The sequence below is a fragment of the Diabrotica undecimpunctata genome, chromosome 6 (assembly GCF_040954645.1).
Source record: "Diabrotica undecimpunctata isolate CICGRU chromosome 6, icDiaUnde3, whole genome shotgun sequence".
In the NCBI taxonomy this organism is placed as follows: Eukaryota; Metazoa; Arthropoda; class Insecta; order Coleoptera; family Chrysomelidae; genus Diabrotica; species Diabrotica undecimpunctata.
In genome coordinates this window covers 160,732,452-160,749,995 of record NC_092808.1, presented here as the reverse complement: position 1 = coordinate 160,749,995, position 17,544 = coordinate 160,732,452, and the positions used below count along the sequence as shown (strand labels likewise).

At 32.3% G+C, this 17,544-nt stretch overlaps 2 protein-coding genes across 3 annotated transcripts; both read right to left on the bottom strand.

Moving 5' to 3' along the window:
• Positions 1 to 336: 336 nt before the first annotated feature.
• Positions 337 to 8,440, bottom strand: LOC140444227 (serine/threonine-protein kinase RIO3-like). The gene is made up of 5 exons (XM_072535975.1): positions 7,865 to 8,440; positions 7,479 to 7,790; positions 5,387 to 5,760; positions 3,034 to 3,213; positions 337 to 749 (listed from the first exon to the last, which is right to left on the bottom strand). Exons 1-5 carry the CDS (start codon positions 8,151 to 8,153, stop codon positions 555 to 557), a joined length of 1,350 nt encoding a protein of 449 aa, XP_072392076.1. The 5' UTR covers positions 8,154 to 8,440; the 3' UTR covers positions 337 to 554.
• Positions 8,441 to 13,469: 5,029 nt separating this feature from the next.
• LOC140442955 (uncharacterized) lies at positions 13,470 to 17,370 on the bottom strand. 2 transcript variants are annotated; one of them, XM_072533916.1, is made up of 3 exons: positions 17,212 to 17,370; positions 16,479 to 16,638; positions 13,470 to 16,420 (listed from the first exon to the last, which is right to left on the bottom strand). In XM_072533916.1, exons 2-3 carry the CDS (start codon positions 16,636 to 16,638, stop codon positions 13,869 to 13,871), a joined length of 2,712 nt encoding a protein of 903 aa, XP_072390017.1. In that variant the 5' UTR covers positions 17,212 to 17,370; the 3' UTR covers positions 13,470 to 13,868. The 2 variants fall into 2 exon arrangements, with proteins under 2 accessions (XP_072390017.1, XP_072390016.1); XM_072533915.1 differs by lacking the exon at positions 17,212 to 17,370 and having other exon boundaries at positions 16,479 to 16,880.
• Positions 17,371 to 17,544: the final 174 nt, after the last annotated feature.

The window sequence follows — 17,544 nt, the reverse complement described above, 5'->3', positions numbered from 1 at the left end:
TCCCCTTCGGCAACGCTGTCTTAGGCAGCTCTTTGAATATGTCGTAGTTTGTTCTGTTATCGGCTTCTGACTGCAACACGTCATAGATGTTGCAGTGGAGTTTCTTCTCACTGCAACCATAGCGGCTGGGGAATGCCTTACGGACAGGCGGGTATCTTGAACGATCCATAGTTTGCGGGGACGGAATACTAACTTTAAACGAAAGCTTTTGTGTATACCGTCTGGCCAGTTGAGTCATTGGTAGATGCACTTGGTCCAGCTTATTCCAGACCATTTTCTTTCCACTACCGATAGTTTGACGGGAAAAAGGAAAAATGGAAATGAAAAATTTACATATTAAAAGTTAAAATATTATTGAGGATGAGTAGGATCTGATCTCTAATTTTATAAAATTCAAAAATTTACGACTAAGCATTCTATGCGACATGAGCGCTCCCTAGTGTTGACGGAACAGAAGTAAAATGATATACCAAAAAATTACGTTGATGTACGCTTCAATATTCCTTGATCATATATTCGTATTTATTTCAGGCATATTGTTGCAGGAATCTGAACTAGTTTGGCTTCTTTCTACTGCAGACTGAACAGTAGTTAAGTTCTACACTGGGTCTATGATATATATGTGGTTTGAGTTTGAGTGAGTCTCTTATATTAGCCTGTGCAATCCTGTCACCAAAATCAAAACCTGTTATATATCTAAACAGCTCATCTATGGTAACAACATTTGGTACACCTCTCTTCGAAAAGAACTAAAAACAAGAAAATAAATTATATATTATAAAAATACATTCAGTATGCTATATTTTTAATTTTATACATTTTACATTCAAAAAACAGAATACTTTGGAACTTTAGACAAATACTACTACCTTAGTTTAATTATTGAGATTTAATTAGACCAAAAAACTTGATGATAAAAAAACACACATGTTATAGGAATAGCCTTCAAAAATAACCCTTTAATATTGAAGATAAGATTTTAATGTATATAGCTAGCATTTGAGTCAAACTTTGTAGTATCTGTAACTTTCTCTTTGGGATGAACATTTTTATGAGACTTTAACGAGTCCGTTATAGACTACAAGTGAATAGGACATTTTTAAGGGGTCATTTGACCCCTCCATCAATACTCCAATATGTAGTAAAAACTTTAAAAACTATGCCGTCAAGTACAGGTGACACAGTTAAGGTAAACTTACCACGCACAGGGTTTACATTTATAACTTAGGTAGGTAATACAAAAATAATGACCTGCGACCTAATGCCCTGTAAAAATATTGGTACAAATAGCAGGGACAATCTTTGATTTTCGGTAAATTTTGACCCCATTTTTGGCAATTTTATATATTACGGCATTCATACAAATAGATTCTAGTCGTTATTTGAGAAGTGAGCGTCTTTTACATTTGTAGAAATTCTAGTTAAGACTATCATTAAATATTAAAGCAACTCAAATTAAGCAAGGAACTTAGATAATAATAAATTAGACATCAAACCACGCCATAATAACAATCGCTCTAAAGTCCTAAAGCTGCGCACTAGTCACAGGACTCTCAGGTAAGCAATCTCAATTATTTATTTTATAAAATCAGTTCTTTTAAGATCCATATAATATATCGTTACTCATTTTGTAAGAAACAAAACAGAATCGACGTTTTTATGTCATAATTTCATATGGCCTTCATTTTTATTGTAACATGTATCGTTCCTCATCGATTTTTTTTTTCGTTTTTCCAATACCGTAAAAAGTCCTAGCTGCGTAGACCGTTTATCGAACGATTCGATGTGAAATATGTACTGTTATAACCATTCTTGTATAATATTGGAATTTTCTTGATGTTATTCTGTAGATTCCTTGGCGTATTCCAATCAGCCTTCCATCGTCGTTTATACAACAAGCTTTTGTTAATTCTAAATTCATATAAATACCTCTAAACTGTTTTATATCTCTAAATTGTTGATACTTGTTTTGATTTACAATCAGCGTAAACTGCTTATATGCATATAATCTAGTAATCTTACTAGTTTTGTTATAAATAAGGAAGAGGTAATTCAAGTTTATATAGGTTGTACAATAAGGGAGGGGAAAATTTAATGCGTTTTTTTTTTTTTTTAAATAGGTTTTTATAAAGAGTCTCTGGCCCGACTCAATTTATTGCATATTTTATATAAATATCTTGATTATAGTAATTGGTATTTAGTTGCTATTGGGACACATATTAGTCCTATCGGTGAGTACCTAATCCCTTTGCGTCTGCTAGGTAAGGCATCCATATATTGTAACCATAGTTGTTCTTTTCTTACCTTTAATACGTTACCTAGTTTAGGTTTACTTTATATTCTAATACTAACCTTTATTGTTGAGTTATTTCGCTTTTCTCCCGGACTTTAGATTATTGTTTTTACTAATACTTGTTACTTGGCACAGCAGCGGTGGTATTTTTTATTTGTTCGTGGGGCACCACTACTATTATTTCAGCTTTTCTCTTAGATGTAGGTAAATTATTTAAACTGTGAAAAAGACAGTAAAGATTCCATTTCATGTACAAATCGTCTATGTATCTGTTTATACGTATTTCGCTTTAATAAAGCTCATCAGAACAGTTATTCATAGGTGTTCTCAACGTGAAAAATAGATCTTTTCTGTCTTTGGGAAGCAACGATAAAATGGCTTCGAAACGGACGCAATAGCGACATCTGATATTAAATCCGTAAAATAGTTTCGAAACACAATTCAGATTTCTGCTTTAATCTGAACCTTCTATGAATGCAAGGTATAACAGACGTTGATAAAGATGTTAATCTAGACATGGGGAATCTAAAATTTGCATTCCACGACATGTCTCCTCAACTAAGCAGAAATCGTTAGACTTTATGCAAGTAACTCTAGTTGATGGAAAGCTGTTTGAGTTTAAGGTTAATCTAATGAACAATCCAGCAGAAAGTTGAACTCAAGTTCATAATTTTTTAGACTACTTGAAATAGTAACAGGATTAAAAAAGATATATAATTGTAAAAATTACCATTACCTACCGTTATCACATTATTACAATCTCTGTATAAATAAAAGAATGCCTGTTCATGGCTAGGTTCTACTGATTCACTGACATCAATAAAATAGCATTTATCTTGGTGCCACAAAATATTATCTTCTGTAAGATCTGCATGTATCAAATTTGCCTTGGTATAAAGAATTTTCATATATTCAACAACCTTAAAGGAAAAAAAAAGTATCACAACCCTTGGACTTAACTTAAGTTTTTAACAAATTAAGTTAAAAAACAGTCAATTTTAACTGCAAAAAGTGAAGCATTTGAAACAACGAAAGTAAGAAACTTATAAGTAATTATATCTTATGGCGTTTTTAATGGTTTCTATCCTTATTTGTTACTCATAAAATTGTAAAATAAGCCAGAAAATTCGGATTTTTATAAATGTTAATAACTATTTTAATAATAAACTTAAATTACGGTGAAATGACAAAAACACTATTTTCCAAAAAGGTTAAAACATTTTACTCTTAAACTTGTAGCATTTTCGTGTCACCCCGTATATAATAAAACACCGAAAAAGATTCTTAATAATTTTTTGCTCTCTGTGATTGATAATATAAACATTTTGTCTGTTTAATAACACAAATTGCTCTTTCTTTTGATATTTTTTCTAGTAGATATTTGCTTACAAAATAAATATGAATCTTTCCACTTAGATTGGTGGGAAAATGTGTGCTGACAAGAGAATGATTTTGGGAGGATGATATCAATACCCAGTGGACTGGTTGCCAGAGAAGTAGATTTCATTGTTTGTGTCTGGATTTTTTGTCATTAGAAATTCGTTAGTGTAGCAATCAAAGAGAACTAATTGGGGTCTGAACGGGGAAACATCCTTTTGGGTTATATTTTCAAACACTGAGTAAAATTAAAATTACCATAAAAATTACCATCACTATTATAGCTTACTCAGTGAATGCTCAATATACAAAGCAAAAATAAAGGCACTAATGTTTGTTGTCCAGTAAGTACTACTAAATCTGACTAGCAACTAAGTTATATTACTACTGACAGTCAAAACGTGGTCGACAGATTTAACAACATTCAAACAGTCAAAGTACATAAACCACATTTAACAGAAAATTCTTAAAATTATGAATGAAACTACACAATTAAATGTAACAATTACATGGATCAAGGATCATTCGGGAATAAAAGGCAATGAAATGTCTTTTATTCCCGAATGACCATAATGTTGATCTTGCGGAGAGACCCAAGTATAAAAATGTCTTGGCCGTAGTTTGAAGAACGTATGTAGTATTGCAAATTCTTCTTCCTCTACAAATAGTTTTAATCTTTCTCCCCTTTCCTTTCTCTTCTCTAGACCAAAATCACCAATGAATTCACCGCTTTTCCCTTTACCAATTTTCGCACTTAAATACGAAAGTTGTACAAAGGATTAAAATATAATTTTGTTGTCGTCCTAGCCCCAAATAGAAAAAAGACAGAAGAAATTGAGTGGAGTGACTGTAGATGGCAATTGATTGGGTCTTTAATAAACGTCGTAAATAATTTATAATAGATTTTATAAAAAAAAAAACAAATTATCATATTCAATTAAACATTTAGTTTTTTATTCATCTAATAGCATCTTTAACACGAAATAAAACATAGTTTACCTTGAGATTTTTTATTTCCAAAGCAATACATAAACCAATACTGTTTTTAGAAATAATTGAGAATAGGATAATTTTTTTTTTTTCATAAACTCTGTTACCTATAAATAAATTATTTACGAAGTTTATTAAACAAGTATATATTAATCATAAATATTTATATTTTACAATAAAAAATTACCTCAAATATTAACAAATTTAACATATTAGATGGCTTATTTCACAATTTACTTATTGAAATATAATACATATTCGTAATGTACGCAAAAAGTACAAACATATTAAAGAAGAAACGTCGAAATCCATAAACAAGAACCAGATAATAGATACAGCTAACTGCATCTCCCTCCCCCAACGCCGGCCGATTTCCAGAAACGCATTTTAAAGCTTTGTTGATAATTGTGTTAAAAGGCAATATTTTTCAAATGTGGCACATTAAAACTTTAAAGTACGTTTTTTCAAATGACGATATGAAATAAAAAAAAGGAACTAATTTCATCCCAAATTGCCCTAGGACAACTTTTTTTTTTATTTGTGAAAACATGCTGGCTTTCTAAATATGAAGAAATAATTTTCCTGCAGGCAAAGGTTAAAAAGTAATTCTAATTGTTTATAAGTAAAAAATCGAAATGTTTTGCAAAATAATTTTACAATATTCAAAATTGTTTTCAAAACAGTTGGTGTCAATAATATACTAAACAATGCGTACAAATATATTACCTGTTCGTAAGCATTTATGCAATGAACATCTACCGTTATATCCTTCAATGCAGGAGCAGGTATTTGATTGTCCCCGATAAACTCCATCACCAATACATTTTTTCTAAGTGCCACTACTTTTGGGCAAGGTATTCCAACTTTCTGCATTTGCATCAGGTTGATCATTTCCCTCTCAGCAGAAATATTTATAGTTTTTCTAGATGCTTGTTTCCCTTTTCTGTTCTTAAATCTGTGATCATCTTCCTCAAATTGATCTAATCCTTTGAAGTCAGTTAGGTCTGATTTAAAGATTTTTATAGCAAATTCTTTGGACAAGTTGCGATTAGAAGGAAATGAAAAGTCTGGATTGGCATGAAGGATTAATGCTTCCCTACCTAAAAATATTTTTTTACATTACAGCATCATTTGATAAATATATCATTTAAGTATATGTGGTGTTTGGGAGACATATGATAACTCCAAAATACATGTTTTTCAGTATGGCAGTTTTAAGATTCGAGAAGGATTCTTAAATTGAATGCAATAAAAAAAATCAAATCTATTCATTAAATACTTTAATATGTCATATACTTAATGTGTACTTAACGAAACATGTGTTAATATTTCTGTTTTTGATATAATGACACTGATCATATTTTTATCAAAAATATATGAAAATTAAAAAATTATTTTATTGGAGTTAACAGTCAAAGAGAATCCTTAAACTATTATTGGTCAATTTCTTTGTATTGGAAATCAGTGCTGTGATAATGTATGGCTTTATGTGTCTCAAATAAAAATTTTAATCACTGTCAAAAGTAGAAATCCTCAATTTAGAAGAGTGATTTCATAGTTTTAATGCCGAATATCCTCAAATTTAAATGTACACAGCGGCCCTCGAAAACTACCCGTTTTCTCAATTGCAATTTGCGTTTCCTCATAAGAAATTACAGAATATATAAAGTAGTATATTTATCTGTGCTTCTCTATAGTAGACTTGACCAGAGTTGTCTTACAGTGTAGCCAATTCTTGTTCACAAGTAGTAATTATAGTCATACAAAACCTGTATTCTTCCACGCAGCGATTATTACGGTCATAAAAAAACCAAAAAACATGATTTTTATCAATAGTAAAAATTAAGCACAAAATTGTATTGAAATAAATTTTATTTAATGTTCCGTTTCGTTACATATTTAAATTTATAAAATAAAAATCGATATTTTAAAACAATATTTTGGGAATAAGCCACAAAATATTTATAGGTTTAATTTACTGATGTTTCAAATACTCAAGTGATAGTAATATTTATTTTTCTATGGCTTATTGCTTGCCGTTCTGTATATTTAAAAATAATGTTGGGAATAAGTAACAATATATTTGATTGAAATGTTTAATTTACTGACGTTTCGATCTCGATAAAGAGATCGTTTTCAAATATACAAATTATAGTAATATTTAGTTTTCCTTGGATTTTTGCTTGTTGCATTCCATATTTTTAGGGAGAATGTTGGAAATAAGCCACAATACATATATTTACATGTTTATTTTACTGACGTTTCGATCTCTATTCCAGAGACCATTTTTAAAGTTAAGAAAAACAAGAAAATAAATAATTATATAAATATATAATAAGATTATATAAATATATAATAATAAACAAATAAAATAAATATAACTATAATTTATATCTTTGAAAACTGTCTTTAGATATAGAGATGGAAACTTCAGTGAAAATCTGCAAATAAATATATTTTGGCCTATTTTGAACAATAATATTTAAACAATATAATATAATTAACGTTGAAATAAAAGTGAGTGTACACCACTGGATTTTCATACGTCTTTCCCCACTTCTCCGCCTTCAAACGATGAATCACTCTCTCAAATAGTGAAATTAGAGTTCAGTGACATCACTAGTACAGAGAACACAATATTTTTTAATACTCAAAAATTTTTTGGAAAACGCCAAGATATAAAATTGTATAAGGATCTAAAAAGATAGCTTAAACTTAACCATAAAATTAATCATTTAATTCTTAGGTAACTTAAGTACAACCACTGATATTTATATTAGAAACATTGTTAATAAAGAATTAATTGTTATTAACTTACCCACATTGAATACACCATTGATAGTTTTCAAAAGTCGATTTTGTACCATTTTGTAAAGTATGATGTAGGTATATCTTTCTATGTTACATTCCATAGATTCGCTAAGAAACTTATAAGGGTACAACTTCAATTCACAGGTTCTTTTAAGTTCACACATCACTTCATCATCTTTCATTATCGGTATGTTTTGTTTACCTTTGTAAAAACATTGTGGTGTTAAAGCTAATTTAGGTTCTAAACTTTCAAATCTATCCCAGAACTTTCTTTCAGTAGAATCGAAAATTTCTTCATCATCTGAGTCACTAGTGAAATCTAATAAACAAGAAACATTATGTTGACATGTTTTGTAATTTTCAAATCTGTTTAAATTGGTTTTAAGAACTTACCTTCTCTAAAACAATCTCTTATATTATTGGGTATTATCAACCTTTTTAAATGCAACTGGTTATCAGACTCCATCGGCAGTATCTTTGGCATGGATACATCACTATTACAAGTATTATCAGACAATGTTTTTAGAATATCACCAGGTAATTTTACAACAGCGTCTTCATTAGTCTTTTGATTTAGTCTTTTATCTTTTTTGGTTTGCAGTTCTCTGGCAATTTCTTCAGATATGATTTCTTCTAGACTTACTGGATGAGGTTGTTTAATTTTTACCCATGTAGACGTCATGTTGCTTGTGGAGACTAATACCTGCTAATACTTAAACTTAAATACAATTTCTATTGTGTTCTAGCTCTAGCTCTAGTCAGTCACAACCCCCACAGTTCTACCAATGAATTGAGCAAAATAAATAATGACTCTACATTGTTGGTCTACCGTTATACTTCACGGACAATAATAAATACTTCTGGTACTCTGTTGTAGTTGCTTTTTTCACCCAAATATTAAGCATTGTTGTGCAATATAGAGAAATATACATTTTGATGTTTGACCAGAGTATACCCCCACCCAAATAGGTTGAGTTTACCGAAAGTACAAGCTGATTATAGCCGCAAATGTCAAACATTGATGTTTTTGTTTATATTATTGTTATGAATTCTGCAATTTTTGATTTAAATAAAATAACAATGAGTAAATATTTGTTTCTTTGGAGATTAATTGCAGTGATTTATTGGAAATTTTTTAGCAATTACCCTTTGGTAGATTAGAGGATAGATTTGGCAATCGTCAAATCAGCAGTTGCGGGATTACAAGAGATGAAGAGATCTTTGCAATTCGCGATTGAAATTGATGTAGACGTAGAGTAGAGGGCAGGTCGATTGTAGTGTCATGGCCGAGGCCGATATAAATGGTATAAACAACTAATGTATACCATTGCTTTTAGTATAGTTTAAATAGGATCCTATTGTGCTATCCCGTGGGAACTTTGTTGCTAAAATGTAAAACCCATTTTTTTTTGTTTCTAATATTTTTGTAAGACAAAATCACTTGGTCGTCCAAAAATCGTAGTGGGAGGGGAGCGGTGGGGAGCCTTACAAAAAAAAAATGCAATTTTTTTTTTCATCGTTTTTCTAATGTACAATATCCGAAAATTCATTCGTAAAATTTGCATACCCATCAGGACATTAGAAATATTTTTTTTTTATTTTTAAAAATACGTCATACCATTATTATATACGGAGCGCCTTCATACAAAATCACTTGCCCTGAAAACCCATATTTTTAAAATCGTTTACCTCGCTCTACCTCGAAAAATATTGGGTTTAGCAAAAAATTGCTATTTATAAACGTTATAGGCCAAAAATCAGAGAACATGCTGGTTTTTTTAGAATTTTGATTGGATAATTAGTTTAAGAAAAAATTAAATAAATCGAACGGCATGTCACGACGGACAGTGCTGAACGCAGAGATGCGAGGGAGGGCGAGATTCCTATGCCGTAGTCAACCGCAAATCGACTCTACTGATGGCGATGTTGTTATGGTCGTTTTTTCATTGTGATGCTGATTTTAAGGAGGATGAATACTCTTCTAGCGTAAATAGTGACTTCTTTAGCTCGTTTTGTTGTCAGATTATTAACAGTTTTAAAATACTGTATTTGTTAAGTGATAGTAGTATTTATATTATCATAATAGGTATTGTTGTATATCTTTAAGGTTGTATACTTATTATTATTAAATTATTAATATTATCCAGATTTAGCCATACGGCTCGCACTCCCTCAAAGGGGAAAATTCACTCATCTCAGATACTTACGATATTAAAAGGATTGAGCTCTGGTGGGACTCTTTCCGTGTTATCGAGCCCTAGGTGACTTGGTATGTAGGAGTATCCCGTATCCCCAAAAAATGTTCTTACAGATTATTGTTATTATTATAAAGCTTACTAAGGACGTAGTAAAGTGGTTAAATTTCAAAAGCTTGGGATATACATATCTAAAATGGCAAATTCTAATAGAATATATACCATTTCCAAGTATGCATTCCAGTATTTGCCTGTGGCAGTTTGAGCTGCAATGAATTCTGGAAACTCTGTCAAAAGTTCACGAGTTAAAGTTAAGATTTTATCGGAGAGTTGCATAACGTCTTCTTTTCTCCTGAAAGTATCGATGATTTCCGATGTACAAAGATGAATTAAGTTAATATAATGTACAGAAGAAGTGCCACACTCTAAAAGCCACTTCTTATAAAGATTTATTAATAATCTTGACAGAGCTTCGTACGTCAACTTATGGGCTCGTATAGCTTTATTGTATTTTTTGCCAGATAAAATACCATCAATTGTGGACTGAGCATAGAGACCACTGTCCAAGCATACATCAGCAAGTCCAGAATCTGTCATGAACCACCATTAAAAGTCCAGAATCTATCATGAACTGACCAATTATTTTGAGGAAGTTCATAACCATGTGAAATCCACCTAGACGAATGACTACGTTTTTTGTGTCTTCTGACTGGGACCAGTGGAGCTCTTTAGCTTTATAATAGATCGCTTGATCAAACGTCAGTACGGTGTATCTGTTATTTAGCTTCTTAGCAATTTCATTGCACTTTATGATAACAGTCCAAACGGTATCATATTCTGACGAGACATGGAGTAGCACAGGTAAGTAGCCATAGGTCGTTACATGTGATTTATCCTCTACAGTCCGTTTATGAAATCCTGACCACTGTGGATAACGGTTTTATCCCTAACAGAGTCCCTCATTTTGCAAATGCACCATGCCATGTTACGATATCTTATGTTATTATTAAGATTCTGACCCTTTTCTATGAAGCTCAGTTTATTTTCCTCAGATTGTACTTTTCTTTTTGATTTGTCAAAATAAATTTTGTGAAGGGAATGAAAATCATTGGGTATTACCAGCTTCTGATTATACGGCAAAAATTTAAATTGTCCAGGTATATTTTCATTAAATGGTTCTCTCTGGAAGGCAGCAATTTGGGTTCCGTGAAAAGTAGGTGTTTTGTCCAAAGTCTCTTCCAAAATGTCAATGTTGTCAGCAGCAAATTAAACGAATCGATTGGGTACCAATTGTCTCGGTATGGTCACATGATTATTCTCCAAGTAAAGTTGAATTTCTTCTTGGGCGATGCTGTTACGCACTCTAAGAGTACCGATGTATGAAATTGAATGATCGCAAGCGTGTATTGCTTCAATGAGTTTTTTCGACCTTGTTTCCTGGTGAACTAAAAGTCCTAGCCCAATATGCTTTGGAGTTTTTATTTTTCCATTCGAACAGGCAAAAATAATGTCTTGGAAAATGCTTACAGTTTCAATTTTCTTTTCATTATCGCTTTCATTGCGGACAATAAGATTAACAAGAAATACAAGCTTTCAGGAATAGACTTATTGTAGTCTCTAACAATCATTCTTTTTTAAATCGGACTCAGTTGACATCTTGTTTATCTCGCTTCGGATAGTTTGGCACATTTTGACTAGAATGTGTTGCTCCGATGCCCCGAAACTAAAAGTGTCAGATTTGTCGTGGTTATTTTTTCTTGCATATTATTAGTCATAACTTGGCATAGTTTTTGATTCGGTGAGTGCTTTTGACAAAAGATGCACTTTTGTAAATTAAAGGGCCGTTCAAGGGCCGTTTTTGAAAAATATCGTCTCTACGAAAATCAAATGGCAGTTTAGTATTTTTTGACTTGTTCGAGGCAATGTTCTTTGAGCTCGTATAAGATTTATAACAGTTTTTGTGCAATTTTAAAAAATCTTGATTTTTTAGATCATCAAACTTTGAGAATATATGCCGCATGTATTTATTCTCATGACAATTTTTCATACGTTCGCTCGTGCATTCAATAAAAGTTTTTTTTGATCTTTCTTGAGAGTTAACCAGCCTTCCTCCTTCCAAACAAATAAGACACACATTTTGAATAAAAACGTCTTGTTCGGCATCAGATTTATGGAAAGAAACATGCCTTATCTGATTTTTGACTCAAGTTCGCTGTCAGAGCTGCTGCTGTTCGTTAAATCTATTTCTAGATGGATACAAAAAAAATACTAACTGTAATAATAAGTAAGTACTAAATATTGTTAACTTACCAATAAGTTTAATTAATCACTGTTAATAATATAATTAACACATAAGAACTTTATTATGTCTCACTTATAAATCTTATAATAATCTTAGTGGATTTCGCGCTAAAAACAAAGCTTATGAAAAAGAATGCATACTATATGCAAAACAATACACTTGTTGCGCTAGAATATATACAACCATATAACACAACAGCGTCTCGAGGTAAAAACGACCGTAACAACATCACCATCAGTAGAGTCGATTTGCGGTTGACTTTGGCATAGGAATCTCGCCCTCCCTCGCATCTCTGCGTTCGCCACTGTCCGTCGTGACATGACATTCGATTTATTTAATTTTTTTTTTAAACTAATTATCCAATCAACATTTTAAAAAAACCCACATGTTCTCTGATGTTTGGTCTATAACGTTTATAGGAAGCCATTTTTTGCTAAACCCAATATTTTTCGAGGTAGAGCGAGGTAAACGATTTTAAAAATATGGGTTTTCAGGGCAAGTGATTTTGTATGAAGGCGCTCCGTATACAACAATGGTTTAACGTATTTTTATAAATAAAAAAACAATATTTCTAATGTCCGGATAGGTATGCAAATTTGAGGAATGAATTTTCGGATATTGTTCATCCGAAAAATGATGAAAAAAAAATTGCATTTTTTTTTGTAAGGCTCCCCACCACTCCCCTCCCACTACGATTTTTGGACGACCAAGTGATTTTGCATTACAAAAATATTAGAAACCAAAAAAAAATGGGTTTTACATTTTAGCAACAAAGTGCCCACGAAAATCAATTCTAGAAGCCTTTTGCCAGTCTATTTACTCTACTATTTTGCCTTTTGCATGTTTAGTTTGGTTTAAGACGAGTTATTTTTATCATTTAAAAATGGAAATTAGCCTAATGATATCTTTGAGTATTGTGGTGAAGCAAAGAGACCATTGGTTGAAGGGAAGCAGTTTTCAAGTGATGAATTCTTAAATTTTAACTTAAATATTTGGAACTGGCTTGTGTATTGATGAATCCAGAATCCTATTTTGTATATACCTGGGAACCCAGAGTATAATGTTTTGTGTAATGTTTGTCTTACTACCTAATATATGCATTATTTTATATGATGTGTTATGTTTTTAATATGTTAATTTTTATTTTATACTATTTTTTGACATGTAAGGACTTTATTGTATATTAACATAAATAAATAACTTGTTGAGTTTATTGTAAGATAGTTCATCTGATTACATGAAATCAACCTTAACTTGGAGAGTCACCTGTCAAAAAAGATCATAGCACATGATTTGTCTTTAAAAGATTCCATAATAAATCATGAGGAAAAAACCTCACGATACAATCCGAACATGTAGGGTGACCGAACCGGTTTTCGGACATCTAACCGTTTTTCTATATTGAACACTTAATATAATAATTATTTTATGCCATGAAACAAATTCTATAGGCCTAACTTCATTTTTAGAAATGTGAAGAATGGATCGAGGTAAAAAAAAAACATTACAGGCTAATTATATTTTAATTATGATTTTTAAATGTCAGAAAGTCAATTTTACCAGTTTTCAGACACCATTGACACATTTTCAGACACGGGTGTACCATTTTTCAGACAGCTGGTCGAAAAGCGGTACTTTTCGGTACTTAGCAATCATAAACAAAAACTTGACGGAGATATAGGTAGGTATGGGCCAAACATCAGGTCACCAACTGGTAAAAAAAAACACAGCATTGTTAAAGAAAGTATTTTATAATTATACACAAATTCTGCCTGTACAATTTGGTAAACAACGTAAAGAAACAAATAAAAAAACAAATACTACATTTGTATAAAAAGGCATCTAAATAGTTAAAGTTAAATGAAATAATAATAAGTAAGAAAACAAAACCTAGTTATTTTTATCGGCACATGTCACATATGTAATCTTTTTGAGCTGCATCATTGTACGATAAGTCTGACATATCAGTACATTTAAGGTGATACCACCGGGGGCATTCATCACAGCCTATGTTTTTGTTTCCATCATCTTCGACATCACTAATAAGCTCTTCTTCACATAGAGTGCATAAAACTTTATCTTTGCTTGTTGAGCTCTGTACCTTTGTTTTATCGTTCATACTCGTTTCCACTTTCTTTTTTGACTTGGTGTATGGTTTTGTTTGATTTTGCCCCTTTTTTGCTTCCCGGATTTTTCTTCTCAGATTAGCCTTTTCAAGTTTTTCTTTCTTCTCATCATCTTTGCGACTGTAATAAGCTCTCCATGCTGCTGACGAGATTGCATTAGGTAACTTTTCTTTTACGCAACTACCTTCTTTTTTTTTTAAAGATACTTCTGGGAATGTCAGATGTTTTTGAAAAGGATCAGGAGTGAGAGCCTCATCTTTGTCATTGGACTCAGTTACTTCTTTAGTCTTACCCATTAAATCTTTGTTTGTTTCTTTATTTTGAGCATTTTCATCCCTACTGTCAAGATTTGTAATATCATGTAACTTACCATGTAATATCACAGCTTTGTTCATGTCAGTCTGCTTGACCAGACCTAGAATTTCTTCCTTATTTTTTGTGTATCTTTTTTCTCCAGTTCCAGTCCAACTTTCTTTGGTACTTTCTTGTTGGTTTACTTTCTTATGCCCGTTGTCATTTTCTTTGTTTCCTTCTTCATTTTCTTTGTATCTGTCTATTTCCGTTGTAGTTTGCCCTTCGTTTTCTTTTGCATCACCTGCATCATTTTCATCAGATTTTTCTTTCTCATTGTAAAATATCTCAATTTCTCCCGAGTTTTCGCTTTCATTTCGATTTTCTTTTTCATTTTCGGAAAAAGTTACAATTTCATTTTCACAAAAGTCGTCTGCTTCGATTGATCTAATGTAATCTTGTTTTTCTGATGCAATTTTACGCTTTTTATTTAGTACGGTTACTTTTTCATTCTCGATGTCAATGTCATTTTCTTTGCGTAAGTTTCCCTGTTCAGTAAATAGTTCTGATTCTGAGTTTTCATTACTTATCCACGAATTGTTTTCAAAGTTCAAAAGCCCACCTTCCTCAAATTCCATTATATCAACAGGTAGCAAAGTTACATGGTCCATAGGAACAATACTTCCCACAGCAATATTCACAGCCTGATCTGCTGAAGTGGTTGGTGCAGTGGACGGTTGAATTATTGTATTGGAATCTTTTTCCAATAGTGATTTTTGGAACTTAATTTCGGTGATTACAACGTCTACATTGACACCATATTTAATCAAATCATTCGAAATTGACTCAATTACTCTCCTGGCAGCTTCGAAATCATTTACCGTTAATGTCTTTTCGGAGACACCTGCAGAAACAGTTTGTTGACATTCTTTTTCTAGAATTTTTTTTACACATTTTGTGTAGTCCACATTGTCAGGGTTAAACGGATATAATCCGCATTTACGGAATCCTTTTACAATATGACTTTGCATTTGTGTGTTTTGCAGTGTCTCTTCAAATACTTGGCAGAAATTAATCTTTGTGATTATTTGATTAGAATTTTCAGGGCGTTTCTGCCAATTTTTTACTGTATTTTTCCATTCTTGCTTCATTGGTTTGAACACGCTCACGTCAGCCGGCTGTAAAATATGGGTCGTGTTAGGAGGTAAAGCGTACAGAATAATTTTATTTTCATCACAAAACTGACTTAATGGCAGAGTCATATGTGACTTATGTCCATCTATTAATAACAAAACCGGTCGATTTATTTGGTTTGTTGTGAGCCATGAGTTAAAATCGTTTGAGATATACTCAAAGAAAACTTCCCCAGTCATCCAACCCGAGTCAGATTTTCCGATAACCCAATTTCTGGGGACATTCTGTACAAGCGATTTTGGTGGTCTAACGTATGGAAAAATGACCAGAGGAGGACATACTGCTCCTGATGCATTAAACGTTATCAGTACAGTGGTATTTTCCTTTTCCTTGCCGGACTTAATAACATATAAATTTTTCCAGCCTTTTGGTCCCAGGACTTTCCCAGTCTTAGGGCACAAGGAAAATCCTGATTCGTCCCCATTAAATATTCTACTCGAGTCTTCTAATATGTCTTGAAAACCATTGTCTTCAAGATATTTTTGTAACGTGGTAAACCACGATCGAATCGACTCTTCTGTCACTGAAGCCCTCGCTCTGTTGATTCCCTCTGCCTCTCTTTGGGAAATTTCGGGGTGTCTTTTCAAAAATCCCTTATACCATCTAACTCCAGGTTTACCGTTCGGAAAGGAGTTTAACCTGACGGTATCAGTTGCAATTTTTGCTACAGCTTCCATTAGATCAGTTTTTGATATTGGGAAGCCACGTTTGGCACTATTTATCACCCAGTCTGCAATTTTTTTCTCACCTATCACAGTCAGCAATGGCGGCGGTCCGGTCTTTTTTTTCTCAGCTGGAGATTTTCCGGTTAATTTGTCGTGAACGGTAGCTCTGGGGATACCTATTAACAAATAAAATTTGTATTAAGATGGGTCGCACATAATAATTTTTTTACCTACCATAACGCCTGCTCGCTTCCCTCACACTTATTCCAGTTTCCCGAATAGCCTGCAAGGCTGCTTGAAGTGAAGCATTGGAATAGGTACAAAATTTACGGCTTTTTGGCTTAAGAAGGGTTTTGGACTCGGTTTTTTTGGATGTCGCTTTTGGTTTCGTCATCTGAAAATTCATTTTTGTTAGATAGGTTAGTATATGAATACCTATTATGATGGATTCGCGACGGTAAATTTGTTCAATTTTGAATAAACATATAATCAGAAGAAAACGGTCTGAAAAATATTTTTCAGACACCTATACCCGCAATATAAATCACGTATAGCTACTTTAAATAACTTTAATGCGTCTGAAAGCTACCGTTTTTCGGACGCGTACGCGTACTCGTAGAAAACGAGTGCTATATCTATTTAACAAGCAAGGAAAAAGGTGTCCGAAAACTGGTTACCTTATTCTTTATATATAATTCAATATTGGAATTAAGGTATACAGATATAGAACAATTGCAAGTGTTAGACAGAGATAGATAAAAATTTTACGCTAGATACCGGTTGTCAGACACCGTGTCCGAAAACGGGTCTTTCTTAACTTTCTTGAACCAGTTTCCCGGACGCTCAATTTTAGAGGTTAAGACTTAAATAAAGTACGATTTTTATACAGAAAATTGACTTTAATAATAAGATAATCATGCGAAATTGATATGGCAGTAATAAATTAGTTTTCACAATATTTACTTACAATTTCACGAAGCACCTACCACTACACTTTTTGTTGAAAATTTTGTAAACGGATGCACCCACTAAACATCAACCATCTTTGATTTATTTTCTTTCTTTGTCTGTTGTCAAAAGATGCACAAGCTATGAATTTAGAGAGGGATAACATATGCAACCCATAGTAAGTTAAATAAAGTTAAGTATATTAAAGGTTTTGCTATTTTATTCCAAGTTTGTGTAAAGTGTCCGACAACTGGTGTTGTCTGGCAAACCGGTTCAATCACCCTATTTGTATTTCTGTTATTCAAGAAAATAAATTATGTATTCTCGGTATGCTATTGACTTAATGATAGTG

Bases quoted from the DNA above. Each gene is read 5' to 3' on its own strand.
- LOC140444227 (XM_072535975.1), bottom strand. From the start codon at position 8,153: ATGACGTCTACATGGGTAAAAATTAAACAACCTCATCCAGTAAGTCTA. The intron at 7,791-7,864 runs GTAAGTTCTTAA...CTTGTTTATTAG, and splicing joins AAGAGATTGTTTTAGAGAAG to ATTTCACTAGTGACTCAGAT. The intron at 750-3,033 runs GTAGGTAATGGT...TCTTGTTTTTAG, and splicing joins ATTGTAATAATGTGATAACG to TTCTTTTCGAAGAGAGGTGT.
- LOC140442955 (XM_072533915.1), bottom strand. From the start codon at position 16,650: ATGAATTTTCAGATGACGAAACCAAAAGCGACATCCAAAAAAACCGAG. The intron at 16,421-16,478 runs GTAGGTAAAAAA...ATTTGTTAATAG, and splicing joins GGAAGCGAGCAGGCGTTATG to GTATCCCCAGAGCTACCGTT.